Source organism: Atractosteus spatula, chromosome 8 (assembly GCF_055471065.1).
Source record: "Atractosteus spatula isolate fAtrSpa1 chromosome 8, fAtrSpa1.hap1, whole genome shotgun sequence".
NCBI lineage: Eukaryota > Metazoa > Chordata > Actinopteri > Semionotiformes > Lepisosteidae > Atractosteus > Atractosteus spatula.
In genome coordinates this window covers 47,176,843-47,199,456 of record NC_142713.1, presented here as the reverse complement: position 1 = coordinate 47,199,456, position 22,614 = coordinate 47,176,843, and the positions used below count along the sequence as shown (strand labels likewise).

General features: G+C 38.8%; 1 protein-coding gene across 1 annotated transcript in view; it reads right to left on the bottom strand.

Moving 5' to 3' along the window:
• Window positions 1-376: 376 nt before the first annotated feature.
• The window catches only part of ccdc3a (coiled-coil domain containing 3a), a 31,679-nt gene continuing 9,441 nt past the window's right edge, over window positions 377-22,614 (bottom strand). Inside the window, exon 3 of the mRNA XM_088924327.1 lies at window positions 377-1,207. Coding sequence (XP_088780453.1) covers window positions 926-1,207 — 282 coding nt within the window. The 3' untranslated portion in view covers window positions 377-925. The remainder of the gene's footprint in view (window positions 1,208-22,614) is intronic.

Here is a 22,614-nt window from a genome sequence, read left to right as displayed (position 1 = left end):
GATGCTGGCAAAAAAGTATTGCAGAATTCCAGCAGGAGTAATGGTCTCCTGTTGGCAAGTTTTAATTGTACACTTCATTGATAATCCTGTTTAAGGACAAAGACTTACTGACAGGATGTCTGCATGAAATCTAGTTCCTGGTGAGAAAACCAGTCAGATATATGGGAGATGTCAGGTCATCTTGCCCTCAGAATAATTCTGAATGATATGTCTAGTGCTGGAACACAATATTCAATCATTTCTTTTCTTATTCTATCCCATAGTCTAGACAAATGCACTTTCAAAGCATAATTTGAATTCTCATCAATCATCCTTATTTGCAAAAGTGTAAAGATCACACATTTGGTATGGAAAAAAGAGAGTACTGTAAATGGAATGAATTGTGAATTGCTTTCTTGGATTTATTTAATTAATAAATTCTGATTAACACAAGGTGACTAGCTGTACATGCTGTGATAAAATACATTTTGGTTGTCTCACCCAATTTTAGTAGAACTGGTTTGCCAATGAACAAAAAAAGGTGAGCTGAATTTACTGCATAATGATTTATTTTCTCTTAGCAGTGTTTTTTTTTTTAACGTCCATCATACATTTTCTTATTTAATCAAATTCAGATATTTTTATTGAAAAAAATCAGCCATACCAAACCTACGGAGAGAATGCTGAGTGAATTACATATAGTACAAATATCTGAAGTATAAAAAGAAATATCAGAGCTATGTGCAATAAAATGCTCATTTCTATTGACAAATTAGCATATAACAAGAACTGTCTGAGATATTTATAAAATTAACCTTTTTAACCTTCTTTCCTCCTAGAAATACACCACTCAGAGTAAGAGAGACTGCCCAGCAATCTCCAGAGAGCCCAGTACAACAGGGCGAGATTAAAGTGTCACCTCAGGATTCTGGGCCTCTCGCCCTGTTCATTGCACTTTGATGAAGACTGAAGGCGAGTTCTCCTGTTTGATGGAGTTGAGATGGCGGTTGACTTCGCTGGCTTCTGCCGACAGTTTCTCCTGCAGCTTCCTGTTGTCCTGCGCCATGCGCCGGCTGTCCTTGCGCGCCCTCCTCAGCGACCTCTTGACCTTCCTGACCCGATCCCGCAACTGCCTGTTGCGCTTTTCCAAGAGCTGCACCTTCTCCTGCAGCTTCTTGACGCGATCCTCCTCCTCGAAGAGTGCCATCTGTACTGAGGAGCACAAGAGCTGCAGGAGAGAGGAAGAGAGGGGAAGCGTCAGTCCACGACACAATCTGCCCAGGGCTACTAGTCACAACCATCTATCCATCTATCCATCCATTTTCTAATTACTGTACTTCATCCACTTCAGGGTCGTGGGGGAGCTGGAGCCTATCCCAGCAAGCAACAGGCATATGGCAGGATACACCATGGACAGGACAATAGTCCATCACAGGGCACACATAGACACAAACACTCACACCAGGGCCAGTTTTCCCAGAAGCCAAGTAACCTACCACTATATCTTTGAACAGACACTCGCTCACCAGGAACCTGCATTGCCCCCGGGACAAAGCGCTGTGGGGTAGAACGGACAAAATTTTTCAACTCCTGGGAGCGGGAGAGGTGCTCAGTTACCAGTGCATCCAGCTGGGGCTGGCACCAATTGGATTGGACAAAGGGACATACAGTAGTACTTGCTTTGCCTGCTGGTGTCCCTGATAAAACACGAACTAAAGGACACAAGGAACACTCTCATCTGGCACAACGCAGAGTGGGGAGCGAGGGAGCTGGAGGAGAGGATCCTTGTGGACCTCATAACGAGGATGAAGCACGACGTTGCCAAATGGGGCTTTTCGCCAAATGGGGAGCGCTGGACAAAAGCCAAGTGGTAGGGCTTGGAGGGACTCTTTAATTGCACAAATCTGGTCCCATCATCCACTTGCACTGATTGAAAATGGACAATCACGTCTTTCAGAAAGTTTTTATTTCATGGTAGTTTCGTAAGGTGTTAGCACGTGTACAGATTGTGAGAATGTTTGCTATTTTGAGATGTTTTTCTTTGAAATAAAGTTTATTTTGATAGAAAAAATATATATTTGAACTGTGGGAGGAAACTGGAGCACCCAGAGGAAACCCACATGAACACAGGGAAAACAAAAGAACTCTATGCAGATAGCACCCCAGCAATTGATCCCAGGACCCCAGCGCTGCAAGGCAGCAGTGCTAACAACTGGGACACAGTGCCGCCCTATAGTGAGAACCATTACTCATTAAACTAATCATATTACAAGTAAAAAGATAGTTTACACACAAAAGGCACTCACTACGACTAACCAATAAATCAGATTTTACACCAGTGTTTCAGGGGAATTTTAAAATATTTCATTTAAAAAGTACCCTTCATTAAATTAAGCCAGGAGCTTACCAGCTTTAATGATACAGGCACTTATTTTGCTGTGTATATCCTATATGTCTTTTTCTAGTAATTGACTTGTTGCTTCATCTACTATTTCCCACCATTTCATAGTAAATACACAAGCGAATTACTCGGCATTGCTGTGCAATTGCATCCCTGGCTCTTTGTACAGTATGTAAAATGTACACATTGCACTGGAAGATGGGTCTATTAGCACAACCTCAATTTTCCATCTGCTGTTTTTAAACGTACCTCAGTAGATTCTGGCTACAGAATCAGCAGCCTGCAGATGTTTTGTATGATCTTTAGAAGTATGTTTTAAATAAATTTTGCAAGAGAAGATCTTTGAAAAAAAAACATTCATCAACACATTACCTTTTCCTTTCCCCAAACATTGTGCTCTTAATATGACAACTAATAAAATATCTGATATCCTTTATTCACAGGAAAAAGTACATTTGTCTATATGTCTTCCGTTACAGCTGGGACAGTTGGCATACAGGCTGAGATCCATTCTAGCCAAGTATTTAGTCTGGGAATCAAATTATGATCATCTTTCAATGCTAAGAGCAAATTTTGAAACACAACCTTGCTTAAAATGTTTCAGTGTCTTCTGAAGATGAAAGAAAGCAATGAAGTATAACAAAACACAATTCCCCTAAAGTCTGAGTGAGACACTTGTTGCCATGAAGCGTTCAAGCTTACCTTGGGTATTGCTCACGAAGAGGTGCTTGTTCAAAAAGAGGATATGTTAGAGCTTACATTGGTGTACCTTATTTTAAAAGCCAGCTCTTTACTCCACCACCACCCCACCATAAGAGTTAGGAACATTCTCCTACTGAGATTTAAAATTGTGAGAGAGACTAGATCATTCAAGAAGGAGATGAGTGCACAGACAACAGAGTCAAGTGGCAGCTCAGCATATCAGGTGCTTTACTGGGTTTTCACTGGATTGCCACTGCTGCCCACCTACAAAGTGCACAGCTAAGACTCTTCTTGTCTTCTTCATTGTGCATTTCATTTTTTTCTCGTTTGGCATTTGCGAAAGAAGAGATCAGAGCTGAAACTGCCTTAGTAAACACTTTGAAGAAGTTGTGTAGGGAACCCCTTGTAAATGGTAGTAGAAACAGGGCGGTTTGAAAGGAGTGCCTGTAAAGAATGATTTAAGGTCATGAATGAGTGGAAAGCTTGATGTGTGAAACTCGGAAGAAGTGAACCATGAAGGTGACACAGCTGACAGAGGAAGAGATGCAGGAGAAAAGATGTAGACCTGGCTTGGAGGTCCTGAATTTCTGAAAAAAGAGGAGAACCCGTGAACACTACCTAATACGAACAAGGGTGCAGAAAAAATCCAGGTGAGATTTCTGTAATGGTTCATGATCATTTGAAAGACTTTTATTTAAAATATGTACTATGGATATATGACTGAATGGATGAGAATGTATTTTAGCACCAAGTGGAACCCCAAAGAAGATGGGCAATGACATTTTTTATTATAATATAGTTTTTCTGTACCTGCGTCCAAGCATTATGTTGTAGGTAATAGAGTAAACCATGGTTATATGTTCACAGAAAGCTTCTTAACTTTTGTAACTCATATTCAAAGACCTTTTTAATTTGAATTACCTCCCATTTGAATAGCACAGTTCCGAATGAAAGCTAAAGCCTGAAGGTCTAAAGGATATTCTGGAGTTCTCAAGAAAAAAGCGAAAGAAAACATTCATTCACAGAGCTCAGCCTTTCTAGTCAGGCAGGAAATGAACATGAGCAATCTCCAAGACATCTGTCTGATCTCAAAGCCATGGTTCCTCAGCACAGGCAGTTAATATCAGAGGTACCAGGACTCTCAAGACCTGCAGCTGCGGGCTCTTTGTCTTCAAGCAACAATCTATTTCCATCTTGTAAACTGATCCCCTAAATTGTAAATATGGAACAAAAAGGAGGTCTTGAGTCCTGCTTAGACCTTCACCAGTGCAAACTAATTCACAGCAGGCTTCCCACACAAAAGAGGAAAGCTAATAGTTAGATTGCAAGTGGAATGCCACAGTCACAGCAGATTATATCTTTGAGCCAGTTCACTGTTCACAGTGCGGACATAATGCAAAACCTGCCAGGCAGTGAAGTTTCATAGCGGATGAAATGAGCCCCTTCCTTTATGTTAAGGGCTTTGGAATCCTGCTGGGTAAAAAATGGCTACACAAAATACAAAAGGAATAACATGAACAATTGGAAAATTACAGCATTTCCTTATGTGTCTGCTTCACAAATAATAATACAAAAATGCCAGGTCCTGCAAAGGAGTAGGTCTCAGCAAGGATTATGGGTTTAAAAAAAACAACACTTCACACATGAAATATGAATAGGAAAAGATGTTTTCTTTTTGCCATGAGGTTATTTTAGTCTTAATTTAGTAAGGGGTGACAATAGGCACAAAGACAGCCTCCCCTCTCCACTAAACACAGATTTTGTGCTTCTGACCAAATTTCCAGAGGATTGAAGTACACTGAAGCAACCTGATAATTAAACTAACCCTTTGGTTCCTAAGCCATGTAGCCTTAATCTTTATCTAGTGTGTGGACGGATTGTGTTATCCCTCAGAAAGTGGGGACCACAAATTACTTTGTGCATAATGTTGTTAAAATACAACAGAATTAACCATCCTACAAATATAATATGCACTTTTTTATACCTTCATTACCCTTTATTCTTGATCTTCAGTTTAGAAGCCTTCACAGCTTAATCAGCCATTATCAATAAATGTTTAAGACTGTGCATGTGTAATACACAGAACCTTTTGTGATTGTTTAAAAAATTATACTTGTGCAATTCATTGAACTACCCACTGTCATTCAATCTCCATTTTAAATTAATAGATTGATATGGAATTAACTGAACAGAGACGAGCTGACAAATATTTGTCAACACAAAATGGAAATCAAGCAGGATTCCGGCAGAATTAGGAGTTTAAAAGTACAGTTACTATTCTTTATGTTAAGCACTAATAATTAAAAAATGTTATGTAATTAACACATTAATGAAGTGAAGTCTCTCTTGGCACCTGATAAAATACTCTAAGTATTGCTCTGTTAAGTCAATGGATGATCCCCTGATCAGAATCTCTAAAATGAGCTCTAAAACACCTCAATCAGGAAAAAACCAATCTTAAGTCCACCTGGTTATAACAAACATCCTTAGTAACTGTATAACCCCAGCGTCCTGGCCAAATTTTCCATTTGGCCTCCTAACAATCCCCATCTATGAATTGGCTTCATTACTCTGCTCTCCTCCCCACTGAGAGCTGGTGTGTGGTGAGTGTTCTGGCACACTATGGCTGCCGTCGCATCATACAGGTGGATGCTGCACATTGGTGGTGGTGGAGGGGAGTCCCCATTACCTGTAAAGCGCTTTGAGTGGAGTATCCAGATATATATATATAAGAGTAAGCAATTATTATTATTATTATTATTATTATTATTATTATTATTATTATTATTATTATTATACCACATTATAATAATAAAAATGTACACAGTAACTTATAAAACCTCCAATGTACATCACTAAATTTCTGAAATTTCTAGGTTTGCTCAGCACCATATTATACGATTCAGAACAAGGCAACCAAACTTACGGTGATTTTATTGATGGCCTATTACATTGTAAACAAGCAGCCTTGTAAATGCATCTCTTTTAGTCCAAAAGAAATATTGCTTTTGATTATGAGATGATTTTGCCAACAAATACTACGTACTTGTTAACTCTGCATGGAGATCATGTTGGAACATTTCTGCGATAAATATCTCCTGCACAACCTGTACTTATTTGCTCATTACAGTGACTAGCGAGCAGGAAGGGCTGCTTTATGTTACAATTCTCACAATTCTCTTGCACCTGGCAAGATCAGGAGTTTGCAACTATGTAGAGACCATACAGTACTTTCACAAAGTTCATGATTTTGTGCTTATGTAGGATTGTCAATTAATGTATTTTCTGCAAGAGATTTAATAACCGGTCTGAGAAATTTAGACTGTTGTTCCCCTTTAATTATTTATTGTTGAGTCTCCTCTTCTTATAGCGGAGCCACAGCATCAGTGCTGCTCTCCTTTCCTTACTAAAACAGCATTAGCCTGTAGACGAATGCAGGAGCTCAGAGTGGAACTGATTGGGATGTTTAATGTCAGGCTCCAAGCACAGATGTCTGGGAGGGGCAGTTTGTCGATCCTTCCCCCTGGTTTGCTGCAGTGTGTCATTATAGCAAAAGCAAAGTAGAGTGAAGTAAAGTTTAATGAACTGATAGTACTGATGGTAAGGAGATGTATGGTACAATATAACACATAGAACAATAAGTCCTGGCAGAACAAAGGAAATGCTTAGTGCATGTATAGTAAAGTCATGATAAAACTGTTGGAATACTGGGTAGTTTTACCATGATACAATTTCTTAAGAGTGCTATTGCTGAGCCATTCGAAACTGAGCAAAGCTAAGCAATTTTCCTTGTATGATTAATGAAATTACACAAAATAGCTACATCAAGAACACAAACACCGTACATAAACTGCTAGATACTGTGAGGGTAAGGCAGGTTCAGACAAGATGGCAGGTCTAGCCTGACCTAACATTTCCCAGAAACTCATGGGGAATGTCCTGCTACCCTCAGTTGCCTGACTAAGTAGGAGAAGACAATTGGTCAACCAGGGGGTAGTGTTTTCCAGGATAGAACAAATGGCCCTGTGTGGAACAGAGCTTGTGTTATCAGAGGGTTGATTAAAGTTTCAGAAAGAGACTTGGTTTTGGAGTAGAATGCTTTCAGCAGAATCTTAGAGAGACTTCAGAGTTTTGGAATCTTTCTATGAAGCTGTTAAGCAGCTTAGCTGCCCAGAGTCTATAGAGAGGGACTTATAGACATTTACTGTAGGTAGTATCTCAAAAAAGAGCTTAGGCTTGTTCTGTTTTGTTTTGGTTTTTTTAGCACTATTAATAAAGAGCACTAGCTTTGTGCCTTATGGCTGTGTTTGTGTCTGTTTTCCTGAGACCCATCTATTAAAAGACTTACAACCCCAACCCCCAGGTGCATCACAATACACGGGCACTTTCATTTCACACTGAAATGCATGTAAAACCAAGAACAGAAGGCATTTCCTTCCCAAAGGCTTTAGGAACTAGCTACTCAGTACTCTTGTTTGTGCACTGTTCTTATCAGTATGCATTTTTTTCCAGAGAGAGTCAGTATAAATGTGTCTATGGGAGTACACTGTAGATGTTACTCATTCTCCAAAATACTTTTTTAGCAAAGAAAAATATATTTAAAAGTTCACTTGTGGTTTAATTAAAGAGCACTCTTACAGTAAAAGAGCAGAGTGCCCTTTGCTGACTTTAAATGAAGTGCTGCTGTCCTTTGTAATACACTGTGTAACTATCAACTTCACTCAAAAGAACAAAAACAAATTGATTAGACAAGCAGCAGACACAGTCATTCTTTAACAATATGAGTCTGAGATGAAAGCTAGAAGCATTAAAAAAGGAAAATAAATTACTACACCACAATAAAAGACCACATTGCATTTAAGAAGGTAATGTGGAGTACCTCAATCATTTATCCTGAGTTGAAGACAAATTCAAATGCAGAAACTAAGTCCATAATTTTAAACATGTAGTACATACTATAGGAAACATGAAATCATTTAAAATATATAGACTTGTAGTTGTCAGCAGGCCAATAAATGACCATGCTGACATTTTGGAAACACTATCTCAGACAGCTGTTAGCCAGTCTGAATGTGGCTCAGCCATTATAACAGGTTCCCACATAACCAGCAGTTGTGATGTCTAGGACAGGCCTGGACAACATTTTCAGAAGCTAATTATCATTCTCTGGGCAATGGGTCATTTTACAGTCTTAAATTGTACTTAATCATATTACTGAGATTGTTTCAATAAAAATGGTAAAGTTAGGAATGTGTTTCTTCTGAATGTCAATTAGACTGTCAGCTGTCAGTTACAGGAACATACTGTACTGCACATATTAACAAATACACTTTACTTTATATAATTTCTCAAAGTGCTTAACAGTTGGAAAAGAAACAATAGGTCATAAAAGAGTTTGGACAATAAAAATCAAGGGTTTTGAGTGCAGCAGAAAAGTCAAATGGTCAGATACACACATCAATTAAGTAAAAGCCTTCTGAAAAAGAAGGTTTTGAGTCTGGATTTGAAAGTGCTCAGGGAGGGTGTCTCTCTGATACCCTTGAGAATAGGACTTCAGAGCTTTCTGGCATGGCAAGAGAAGGCCTTATCGACCATAGGGTGTACAAGGGCTTGGGGAACAAAGAGGAGACTAGAGTCAGATGACCCAAGGCTGAGATGTGGGGAGGAGGAAGACAATAAATCAGATAGGTACTGAGGTGTCAAGCCTTATAGGTTAGAGTGAGGACTTTTAAGGCAACTCAAAGTCTTATAGAAAGCCAGTGCAAGGACTCCTGGACAGGAGTAATGTGATCACTTGGATACAACCTGGTCAGGATTCTGGCTGCCGAATTCTGAACATATTGGGGGTTATTCAGTGTGGATTTAGAAACCCCCAGTGAGAAGGGAATTGCAGTAATCAATTCTAGAGAAGAGGAATGTGATGACCAGCTTTTCAGCCAAACACAACACAGAGCGTAGTCTGGTAATATTTCAGGCAAAAGTAATTAGTTTTTCAGTAATAAGTTAAACATCCTTCACAGGAAGCCCGAAACAGCAAACAGTTGTCACAGCTATCATTATTTCTGTCATCACGCACCAATAACTAATTAATCACCTACTGTATGCAAACCAAAATAACTCATTGGCTTACTTCTACTACAGCCTGAACCACCATCTCTGCAGCAATTTAGGATGCACTGGTTCCACCACATCGTCTTGAACACATACAATATCATCTACACACTTTCAAACTGAGTCAGATTAGCTGATCACCTGCCGGATACTCGACCAGCACCTGCCTCCACTGAGTCAAAGCAGAACGTTCTTGCTGTGCACTCCAATTCACCTTCCTCTCTCCAGTCTGACAGCCCAAGCCCCAAGCACTGACAAGATAATTCATGGACAGTGCTACTTTGAAAGTCAAGTCTGAGGGCTAAAGACCATAATCATAAAACAGGTGTTGCAATCATTTGCACTTACATTATAATTATATTGGTAATCCACATTTTCCTTCTAGCTCTATGTGCACAACAAGCTTCTGTATTACAGTTTATCAGCCAGTATTGTTGCCACCTTCAGAACCAAAGCAAGACTGGGACTGGTCCATATTGGAATGGGAGACCTCAAAGGAAAACCAGGTTGCTGCTATAAATGGTGTTGGAGGACCTGCAAGTGATGCTATTTCATCTGGACCAGAATTTCCAAAACCAAAACCTCAGTATGGTAACAGGGGATGCTGTGCTGCAAGAGGTATTTTGAAAGAGGCATTAAACCGAGGACCGGACTGCTTGTGATTATTAAAGATCCCTGTGAGAGGGCAGTGACTCCAGACAAGATGGAGGCTCTTGCCTGGACCACATTTCCCAGAATGCCGTGGGAGAATGTGTTGCTGCCCTCGGTCACCTGACCGGTCAGCGCAATACATTTGGTCAGGCAACCATTTAAAAAAAAAATATCCATCAGTCATTATCAACCTTCTGAGTACAGAGGGCAGATCCTCTGCTATGCAAGCTGCTGCTGACGAACCAATGAAGGAAGCCCCAGACAGACTGAGCAAGTGGAACTGTGAGCTGTGAGTTTTCACAAGAGTTTTGTGATGAGTCTCAGATTAATAAAAACTGGTAAGCAGCTTCACTGTGCAGTTTGACAGTTAGGGACTGAAGACATCAGCCAGGAGCTCGAAGAAGAACTAGGTTTGTGTTCTGTTGTTTCAGTGTTTGGTGTTATGTTTCCTGCACCTGGTTCGTATCTTAAGAACAGGAGTGTTACCCCCGGTGTCCTGGCTCAGTTCCACTCTCTCCTTGTAGTTAGGTATCTCATCTACCTGTAGTTTCCCATGAACAGAATGATTAATTTCTCAGTTTTACACCTGACCTGTCATGCTGTGGAGCTGCTAGTCCATAATGGCTACCACATGTCAACCTGTTGGGTGCTAGTCTTCAGTGGTGGATGAAGTGAGTCCCCTACTGTAGACAGTACATGACGTGTTTTGAGATGAAAAATACTGTAGAAATGCAATTATTATTATTCAGCTATGAATTATAATGTAAGATCCCTACGGGGCTTCACAGGCAAGGGGAGTGTAGAAAGATATGTAGTCACGTACAGTATTGTTCTCCTCTACCTGACAAGTTCAAAAGAACGTACGAGCGGAAAACAAAACAAAAAAAAAAACAAAAAAAACCTGCTCTTCACTCAGATGCTGTCCATTTCTGCTGCACACAGTCCAAAGGAATATTTTCACATCAGCGCAAGCCTTCTCGGGGGATTACAGAGGATTCACTTCTTTCACCAGCTTACAATCAACTGACAGACTCATGAAATCTCCGTCCATACTTTCAGGTTTGAGTGGCATTTCTTAAAACTATAACAGAAGGCGAAAGAATTACAGAAGAAAAGGCCCATGTTATTGAATGAAAAAAATACCTGCTGTGGATTTACTGTATGAAAGCAAGAGTTTGTCATGCTACGTATTGTATTATTATTTCTTTTTATTACTGTGTAGCATAATAAATACTGATAACGAATGTACATGACTAAACTAAATACATTTACTGAAAGCCATTAAAAATGCAATAAATGCCACAGTTCCAATACTCCTGTGTTACATGTTAAATAACTATCGGTGCTATGTAATAGTGTAATTCAGGAATATTTAACCCGACACTCTAGAGAATTCCTGCAACAGTCAAATCACTGTAAATGTGATTAAATGCACAGAAACTAAAAGAGGCAAAGGGGGGGGGAAAAAGCAGCCCAATAGAAGGGTCTTACTGCGAGTTCCCAGATGTTCAGTAGGGTTGAGAGCAGGGGTCAACAATCCCAGTCATGATTACCCCAGTGCCTGATTCTTATCTAGGCAGCTTAGCGCCTTGTTTCTTAATCCAACCTTCCACCAAACTAATAATTAGCTTAATTAGAAATGTTTTCCCTTTTGCACCTATTAGACTGCTAGTGAACGGTGAGATTGTGAAGTAGATCAACACACCTCTTTTTAGGCAGCTAAAAACGATGTCAACCGTCTAATTAAAATAACTAATTAAATAAAGAATCTGATCAAGAGAGCTCAGCTGAAACAAAGCTCTGCAGATACTGGGGGTGTTCAGCCAGGGCCAGGGAGGCTGCTATTACTGCCAAGAAGAAGGATGCCTTGGACAATATCCTTGGCAACAACCAGTATCTACAGTACCAACATCTACTGCAACCGACTAAAAAAACTGCCCGTAGGGTACAACCTCTGTTTTAAGCAAAACAGAGTTTTAACTTGCATTCCTCCTTGATTTCCTTAATTTAACATACGATATACAGTATAGTAAAATGAAGTGATTTAGAGGAGAAATTCAAGAGTGCTTTGAAGTATTATTATTCCTCAGCTGCCAAAGTTACATCAAGCTAACTTTCATCAAAAGTCTGAAAATTAAAGTGTCCTGATTAACACCAGCATAAAATTGTTTTTTTGTTTTTGATAAGAATGCCTCAAAAACAACTGCCACAAGACTCAATTCCCTTTATTCTAAATGAAATGTTGAAACATTTTTAACACTTTGCAATTTAAGCTCTTTCAGACTGGACCAGTGCAAGACTTTTGATTTTTTTTTTTTAAATCAAACTACCTGCATGAAACAATTTGCGATTTATGTCTGGGCACAACCTGGGAAAGGTAACAGCATGCTTGTCAAAGATAAATCTCTGCAAGACAAGACATGCTGTCCTGAGGATCTACAGTAAGTGTGTCTCAGGTTCCCAAGGAAATTAAACTTTTTTAAAAATAATGCGTTGGCTTATGAAATTCACCAGTATTAACACAGTTGAGTTCATTAAGGGAGTCTTCTTGACCTCTCTTGTCTTGCATTTTTGGTCAGGATCTGTTGATTTTAAGTGAAGAAGGATAGACCTCTGTTTTTCCTTACATTTCTCTGGTCTTTGTAAATGCTTCCTAAAAGGGATCAGTGCAAATCAAGTATTCAATACTATTTAATGCTCCCGACCTTAGAATAAAAAGAAACCCCAATAGTTGGACTTTTTAGTAATAAGTTAGTATCATCATGATTAAAATTTGTTTCAGTCAAAAAAATGTTTTTTGCTGGATCATAGTACTCTAAAACTAATATGACCATTTCATGTTTCAAAATTAATGGATTACAAGACCTAAAAAAATGGCTGCATTTCTGAATACTCTACTTTGAGAAAGGTTGTTAACCAAAACACAAAAACCATAAATTATGTAGAATAAAACAACATACTTGTCGTCTGAACTGCACGACTGGTTGTCAGATTTAATGTGCTACAAGGGAGAAAATACTGCCTTCAAAATAAAGCTGTTGTACAGTATATGAAGAACCGTAATTCCTTGTGGGCAAATATGCATGTGCTTGAAGAAATTTCCAGCAGTTCTCCACGGTTATTTGACAATGTAAGGACATCATTATCATCCTGTTATAAGGCATAAGCTAAACTAATAATTTTAAACATTCAGTATATACTTACTGTAGGAAACATAAAAGTACTTAAAATATAACGACTGTGACAATACATTTTGCAACGTATCAGTCTAATAAGAATGAGTCATTAGTTGGCATCCAGGTAAAGTTGTTTTTCTAGTAGTAGGGGGTGAATACTGATATTGTAGCTAGATTTACTGTAAGTACTCTCATGCTTTCAATTAAGCATTGATGAAATGTTTCACTTTCTCAAAAAAGGTTTAGATATTTTTTAGAAATGTTTAGGCACATGCTTCAAAACAAAGTTAAGAAGTTAATGGACTCATATTATCTAACAGATTATTCGATCGAAATAAGAATATCACAATACTCGAAAGTTGAGGTTTAGAAAATGGTGCCTTCTCATTCATACAGCACAAAGCAGGGGCGCCTAACTGTGGGCCTGGGGGCTGTAATCCATCAGGATTTATAGGTCTCTTTAAATCAGCAGGCTTCCCAGCTTCCCACCTTCAGAGTCGGGAAGAGCTGTTAGGCTGCTCCTCTTAAAACAACGGCTCATTTCAGAGTTCAGCTGCAAGGAAAACGTGCAAATAGAGTGACCCTCCAGGCAGGGAGTTGGGCTTTGCCTGAATAAAGCCGTGATGGTATGAGACAAAGGAAAGGGAAATAATGTAACATCTGACACAAGCCAGTTCTCCAAGGGGAGAATAATTTTATTTTGGGATCCTTACTTAAATGTTCCTAGTTCTGTATGTTGTAATGCTGTAGTCTAAGGCACAAAATATGAGCTTGATTGACAGCTTTTCTATTCTATCGTCACCTCATTGCACAATAGTTACCGACACAGGGATCTGTAATGGCTTACTCACAAAAGGAACACTTAAGGAAAGGATTTTTCATAAAAGGAACCAGATTAGTTGGTGCTTATTATTCACTTTAGATCTAAAAAGCAACACAATCTGAAAAAATGTATGTCTAACCACTGTGTAATTATCCTAAACCACACATATTTAAAGCTAATATCTACATTAGGAATAAATGAGAAACGTCACAGATCTATCTTTCTGATTTTAAAAATGAAAAACAAATGACCCCTTAAAACAACGGACCTGCCAGTACAAAAGCAAAGTCTGTAAGAGCAATGAAGATTGTCGGTTATCTTTATTTGTTTTTGTCAAGAGATTGCTTTTTAGTGAAGACTAAAAAAAAACATGGCTATGGAGAGCAAGATGACTTTGTTTTTACTGTTTTCATTCTATTTTTGTAAATGGTGTCCTACCCCAGGATGATTTAATAAGGCAATTTCCTGTGTGGAGACCACTTGACCTCTCAACATCAACTACTTTATTTTGAATTGGATCTGACAAAGGAGCAATGTAAATCAGTAATGAGGGGGAGAAGAACTTCAACCATTTTACATAAAAGGCCCCAGAGATTCCTGCCAGGTTCTCATACTCATAAACAAACATGAAAAAAAACACTTTATAAGCCATCGAGTACAGTAGTCCATTCTCTGTGAGAGCACTGTGCTTTGATCGGCTTATTTTACTTAGCTTAGCTGATGGCAAAACTTATTAATAAAGAGGAAAATCCTCAAGATCTGATTTCACCGGCCAGGCCAAGACATTATCTTCAAAATAAAAAGAAGAAAAAATCATCAAACCGCGCAGCCAGAGCATGTCATGGATATCAAAAGCAACTCTGTAGGCTTCATATGGACCTCTGTGTGAAAATACCTCTAATCCACAAAGCAGCTCCTTGAACAAGCACATCACTTGGGTCGGCTGCTCTAATGAAATACAAAGTCAACAGCGAGGAGCAGTATCTCTCCCCAAACCTCAGAGCTTTTCTACCTTCTCCTACAAAAGAACTACAACTGCTTTAAAAAAAAAACAGAATGATACATTTTGTGTCAATATATAGCAGACATTACTAACGATGAAACAATTGCTCGGCTCAGAGATTTATAAAGAAGTATGATGTGACATACACCCATAACCTCACAGCACATTTGACCTGTTATTACAGAGTTTCAATCCTAATCCTAAAAACACATGTTCAGTTATATTCTGTGTATCCAATGCCGTGTTTCTGATTCTCTAGTTGAAAGGCCAGTGCTGCCTAGAAGGCATTTTATAGCATTTATTTTGCTGACCTTTATCTAAAGCAGCTTATTTTCGCACCCATTGATACAACTGGGTGTTTTACTGAAACAACCTGACTAAAGTTCCTTCCTCAAGCGTACAACAGTAACCCACCTGTAATGTGAACCCACAATCTTCCAATTACAAGTCCAGAGCCCTAACCTCTATTTCTTTTGTAATACTATAATAAGAATACCAACCATACTGTGTCATTACCTTATTCTCTATATATACTATTAACAAGGTTAACATTTAACTTCCTTTTATCTTCTGCTTTTGTATATCCTCAATCATTTGATAACAGTGTTATTTAGAGGTTTTTCCTTACAGATATCTAGTTTGGGTTTTATTTTTTTCAAACGCCTTTCAAATTTTCAGACCTGAAATGCAGTTTTATAAGTTGAAGCTTATATAAACTTTTATAAGTTTGGTATACTGTACATACCAAATCAAGCCTCCCTTTAGCTCAAATCCTGGGCTGAATTTCTGAGATCACCACGAATCCGTCACTGCCTTGTATCACGTTAATATTCACAGGCATCACATACAGTAATCTCAAACGTGTCATGACATTTGACATAATCATCCTTCTGCCTTCGCAACAGAATTTCACCCTTTTAATATGAATTATTATATATTTTAAGGCTGTTTTAACATTAAGTGTTTAACATTTTTCAGCAGAAAAAACAGCACCAGCGATGTCTATATTCCATATTATAACTTTCTTGACAATATATTTCTGTTAAGTACTGACATTTCATGAAAGGGTCTAATTTTCCCTAAATCAAAGAGTAAACATTGCCTTGCTCCTTGATTATATTTTCCACACACAGATATTCACATCATTTTGAGCAGTTCATCAACCAATCCATTTTCAATAAGTCTTGATGAGTGTCATGAAGCCATCTTTGCATTATCAGAAAACCATTCATTTTTGGTGAGGGATACAGCAGTCTAGAGAATATTCCAGAAGAGCAGGGAACAAGGCAGGACATTAGTCCATCACAGGGCACACATACTGCAACTCTGCATTGCTTTAAATATGGTTGAGCAAAATGACTTTTCCTTCTTCCTTTCAAGGCTTTTTGCTTGGAATTTCCCCTTAGCAGTTTTATGAGGATCTAACACATCATCATCACAATCTTAATTGTGATTAATAGGGCTGAACTTCACTTACAGATGTGTGTGCAATCATGTAGGGAACAATTACTCTTCTACAAAGTAATAAGTAATGCAAATTATTCAAATTACTCAATTGCTGGTATACGAAAATGTTAAATCTGCACTACAAAAGGTTCTGTAATTAAATTAAGACGTTTATTCTGAAAAACAAAAAACAGTTGAAACATAATGTCAAAGATAACTGAAACACAAATGTCATGACATTTGTGGCAGAAGTCTTTCAAAGATACGGTCATTTTTGCTTCCATTTTATTCGTGTGTTTGATTTGGAGAAACAGATTAAAACATTTTGGAAATTATCCCTATAGGTAAATGTGAAACATCGCTCCTGGAAAGTGCAGATTCCTGTGTTTTTTTAAATATCACAGAGCAAAAAACAAGTGTTCTTCAATATTTCTGCTTCACGCAAATGATCTTCAATATCCCTGCTTCACAGTTTTGGATCTCCATCTATCGTCTCTTCTCCCACAGGAACATTTTCACTTTGCTTATAAGTTATTTTCTTTTGTTTTTTTACAGCTCAGTGAAAAGCTATCCTCACATTTAAACTCATGGCCAACTTGCAGAGTGCAGACTAAAGGCTTCACCTGAAAATGAGATTTCACAAATAATTGGGGAAAAAAAGTGAAATTGCTTAGTGGTTGGAGTGTGATTTTAGTAAGTTTTTACCATTTAACTTGTTTTATTTCACATTTAATGATCCTTGACTATTATGTTCGGGCATCTGAAACTAGAGAAAGGTGGGGCACTGTGTAAATGTAGGAAATAAAATCATTGTAAAATTAACAGCTTCAGCAATCACTCTGACATTTTTTTCAAATTCGATACTTGATTGTTGATTTGATTGAGGACAACTGAAAGTCACTTACAGTGGACATTGAAAAGTTCAATCTCTAAAAATCCCGATGTTTGACATCAATTTGTGATTCAGGAAATCCTTGCTCCTAATAATTACAATTCCCCAGACAGCCATAAACTCATACCTTTCCACGGTAATGATGTTACTTGCCTGAAACACATTTTTCTCACAAAACGACTTCCCTGTTATTACATTCTACTGCCACTACATAAACTCTCAAGTGCGTCCTTAACTTTAACCTAATTACAGCCTCTGGTGTAACTCGAACACATGTTTGCAGCAACAGTCTGACAGAGTCAAACAAAAAGCTGGTCCACTACAGCAAACCAGGCAAACCTACAGATTTGAAACTAGTAAAAGATAAATGTTTTCATTTTTATCCAGAGAAGCAGAAGAGTGTCAACATATTATGTACAAATAATAATTCAGTAGTTTGGTCAGACCCTTATATCCATCCATTCATCCGTTTTCTAACTGTACATATACTGATGAAAAAAAGAAAGGCAACATTTTCTGGGATGAGAATACTATAGTTATAGCTTTTGTACTGTCACAAAAAGTTGTCAATTTGTTTTAAGCCCTCTGACCAGCAATACAGCTTGTGTAGTGAGGCATTGCAACTTGCCAATCACATGAAAGCTCGTTAGGAGCACTTTTACCCAACAATGTCCAGGTGGAACAATGCCTGATCAGGTCACCTTTAAAAAGGCCTTAATTCAAAGCTTAGGTCACTGGAAGAAAAAGGCCACACTTAGTCAATTTCCTGTGCATTCCATAATGCCTCGAATGTCAACAAAAGCAGGTTTCAGCAGACCGGCAGGACAGATGACCGTCCAAGATCCAGTCGCCCTCGAGTGACCACACCAGAGCAGGACCGACACATCAGACTGGTTCATCTGAGAGATCGTTTCAGATCTGCCACCCATACTGCTGCTGAAACTGCCGACAGACACAATGCCTGCATCAGTGACAGGACAGTGAGGCTCCATGCTGCTGGCCTTAGAGCAAGGCGACCTGTCAGAGGCCCTCTGCTCACACCTCCTAGATGTCACACCCGACTGGCTTGGGCCAGACAGAGGCGGCGATGGACTCGTCAGCAGTGGCATCAGGTCCTCTTCACAGATGAGTCGCTCTTCAGCCTGTTCCACGCAGACAGGAAGGCCAGAGTGTGGAGGAGGAGGTGTTGCGTTCCTTTTTTCCATCAGTGTATATAAGTAGTTGGACAGGCTCACCTACTGTAGCTAAGAGAATGAAATCCTATCCAAATCTTGATAGGTGTCCCCCACCCCCACCCCCCAGTATGGAGAGGCATGAGCTGGGAAGTTTGCAACAAGGGGACTGAAGGAGAGGCAGAGAGTGTCAGAGAAATACATGAAGGGAAGTGCAAGGTGCAAGACTTATAGTATATTCATAGGCGAGCTAAAGTGTGCAAAATTCTAAACATCCTTAAGTTTGGTGAAGCACAATGCAGTGACTCCTGATTAGACCTTTTATCACCTCAACTCAGAGAGCAATAACCTCAGGACTGTTTCAGGTCCTGTCACTTTTATTGCCATCCGCTTGGTTGGTTGTGCATTCTGTCGTAGCACATTCACCAGGTGCACATAATTCTCATTTAAATGTTGCAGGTTTGCCATTTTTACATGAGGGTAGTAGTCTTGTATAGTTCTATCTGACCCGTAACTAGAGAAGCAGTTTCCTCAGACACATCCCCTGTCCATATCATTCAAGAGAATGGCGCACACCACAATAGGTGAGGAAAGCAAAAAGACAGTAAATCACAAAACAGAGCTGAGCAAAGCCCTGGGCTAGGAATGTGCAAGTAGTATGTAAACCCCTGACCTCCTGATAAATAGACCCAGACAGTGTTGAAGTATCCAAAGGGTTTTGTCTGTATTTCATTGAAAGGCATCTTTTAGGTTAATGTAGCTGCTTTTGCCTACAACAAAATTACAGTGTGCTCTAACAAATCAATACCTCCCCATTTTGCACTTAAGTTACTGTGTCTGTGTCACTTGAAATAGCAAGAATACAAAAATTGGCGAGAATTCAAAAGCTTTCCCATTCTTTTCAGAAAACTCTTCCTGGAAACTCAAAACAGCTCCACTAAAATGCAGTTTGCCACCTGGCTGTTACATAAATAGGCAGGTTTCTCGCAGATGAAAGGAAAGGATTTGTTAAACTCTCTGATGTTAGTTTAGCGGCTTAATGTATAATCTTACTGTATCTCATCAGCAGAGCTGTTCATGTCAGCTGTGAGAGTCTTGGCTACAAAATATTCCTTTTTACTTGTTCACAGACTGTAATTTATTCTGGCCTGTCAGTTCATTACACTACAAATCACAAAAAGCTGAATATTAAATATACAGTATGTGAAACAAAAATATTTTTTTACAGAAGTAATGCACATCAGAAAACCAGGTGAAAAAGAACTTCTGAATCATGCTTATTTCTTAATTACAATAAGTGATTGTTCTGTGGTTTGGACTGGATGATAATGTTAATTGTGCTTTATGTTTCCTTGAGATAGGGTGATTCTCCTGTTATGTGATGCCAGAACTGCAATAAATTAAACTATTTATTGTGTGCGAACAATCATTCTGTTTGCGCCTTGTGCAAAATAAAAAGATGAAGCTACAGAACACAATGGAACTGTACATAAAGTATTCTGCATACAGGTACAAATGGGGCCAAACACATCAATACAAACTTTTCAGGCAGTATTAGTGACAGATCCAAAATGAGTTTACTTTGTCATACTGCCAGGAAATTCTTGAAAGGGGCTGAATTCGTTGGGACATTAACAACAATGTCTACTTCAATTTTTAAAGGATTAAATTTAATTAGAAAATAGTCTGCAATTGTTTTTAAATCACTGTTTCTAAAATGTGAAATTTCCTTTAAATAAAGTAAAGAGTTCTGTGTGAAATAAGGAAATTGAAAGCCCTAAGACATGCAGTGTGCAAACTCCATGCACAGCTATTTCACGAGTCTGTACATTCCTGTCACAGTGGGAAAAAGCCCTGAGCATTTAATTTAAGGCTTGGTTTATGGCCCTTTTGAAAGTTGTGTATTCTGCTTTAGTATTCACTCCAATACTTCTTTTTCTCTTCTCATATACAGTATGCACCTTTCACAAACGATTTTGAAAGCGATTTTTAAAGTATGATAAAACCAATTTCTAGCCACAGCACAGCTGATAAACCTGCCATAACCATGTTTCTATAGGCACTTTTTAAAACTATATAGAAATGGATATAAATCTCAGTAACTGGTAATTCCCATCTAAAACTTGATCAAATTACCCTTCTTACTCCGAACTTCTCTCACCTACACTTGTTCATTTAAAATCGCTTTTGTTGGGCAAATAAGAAAGATTTTTGTCATGTTCTAATGACACGAATGTAACCTCCAACCGTAAGCGGTGCTTGTGTGTCACACCTTTATAACCTCCTAGAAAGAAAAGAAGAAACAAGGCATTGAATGTACCTTTTAAAATCAAGCAGAAAAAAATTCCAATAACGCCAATAATGCAAAGAAATGAAATAAAATCCATCTTATTGCCCACATAATATCTGCCTGGGGTGACAAAGACTAAAGGCAAATGTGATCACAGTCTGGCCTTCTTCTGTTTATATCCCTTGGTGAAATGGAACATCAGGAATTTTGCCAGCTGTTGCCTGATGGTTTTTTTAACTTCCAAAGGGGTGATGGGGACTGTATCTTCAGGGTTGATGTCTGATGTGAATGTCTGGGAAATAGCCATTCTTGTAAATCCTTGGAAATTGTTATCTGAATCAAGGCATAAGGGAATGACAGTTTTAAAGGGGATCTTAAATCCTTTCTTTATTGGGAAAAGGAGGTGGGGAGGGAGCAGGGAACTAGGTTTCATAACTCCCCTACCGTTTTAAAAGCTTGCTTTACACAAAGATTAGTGATTATCTGTTAATCCCTGTTGCAATGTTTATTGTGTGTGTTTCTCTGGCTCTGACCTTTTTCAAATTAAAAAAAAACACACACACACACACACAGGAGAAGATGCAGGAAAATCAGCTTGCGTCAACAGTTTTCATGGTCAGAGTATCCGTTCCAGAAAAGAAAGCTTCAAACAGGATTCACATAATAAGGAAGAATAGAGGGGTCACTGTCATTGCAGTGGGCGTGCTATGAATGTTAATAGGGAGAAAAGGGTAGGCAGAGCCACAGAACAGTCCTGTGAATGAGAAAGGCTTGACATGCGTCACTGCTCCATCCCCATCACACAAGTCTCTCCACCTCCATCTTCAGCAGGAGCTGGAGGTCTGACTGAGGAACTTAAACAACAAAACAAAATGTACACATCAGCAGATAGAGACATGCAAAACTGATAGCAATCTGCCTGTGATTCTGTCTCTACAGGAACTGGCAGCTGGAATGAGCTTACCTTCCCCTTGCCCTTCTCTAAACCGGGACAAAAACATTTTGCATCAGCCTTTTGAAATTGCAGAAAACAAAACTGTAAACCTTAAAATTAAATCCGTACTTATAATAGTAACAACAAGTTGCTAGTAAGGACTGTTCTTTTCAAAGGCCCCTCCTGGATTCTGTCTTATTTTCCTAGGTTTGGGCAATGGCATTATTATCTCTAGGAAGATGATTAAATATCTGACACACAACCAGCAAGTCAACACCTGCCAATGTGTAGGGAAGCCAACACTGTAAAGAGGGAATCTGATGTACTCCAGGCCTCACATCGCTGGTGGGAGAAGAAACATTTACCAGAATGCTCTTCAGTTACACAACCACAGATTTACCCTAAAACCATTTACAAGAGTTTGAACATTTGTGGGGCCAGGTGCTTTCAGTAAGATTTCTTTTTTCACAGCACATACATTTTCACTAACAAGTGAATCACAGATAAAGCATTACTCATATAACACAAGACACATTTAGCTTGCTTCATTGCATGATCACAGTAACTACACATGCGTTTGTATACAGTATGTGCCCATGTGTTTACATTTTCCAGTATTTTCTATAAGTGAAATAAGTACTCTTTTTTGCCACTTCCACAACTTTCCTTGCCTGAAAAACACTTCAACTTGGCAAAAAAACAAAACCCAAGTTCTTTAATGAGTGTAAACAAACTGTGTTTACCTTACAGAAACAGATTTTTTCCAATCCATCACTGTCAATTACTCATTGCTTTGTGTGTGATTATTTCTAGGCTGCCACTTACTCTTCTCAATGTTTATTTCTACCTCGAGCTGAATGTCTGACTCACGGCTTTGTCTGAGGAAGAACAGTAACGCTCGCCATTAAAAGAGAGACAAGGTGAGAAGGAGCAAGAGGGAAGAGAGTCAAGGAGAGAGAGAAAAGAGAAATACCTTTAACCATTGTGTAACAAAACTAAACACTATGGGGACAGTAAAAAAGAGAAGGGGTGGT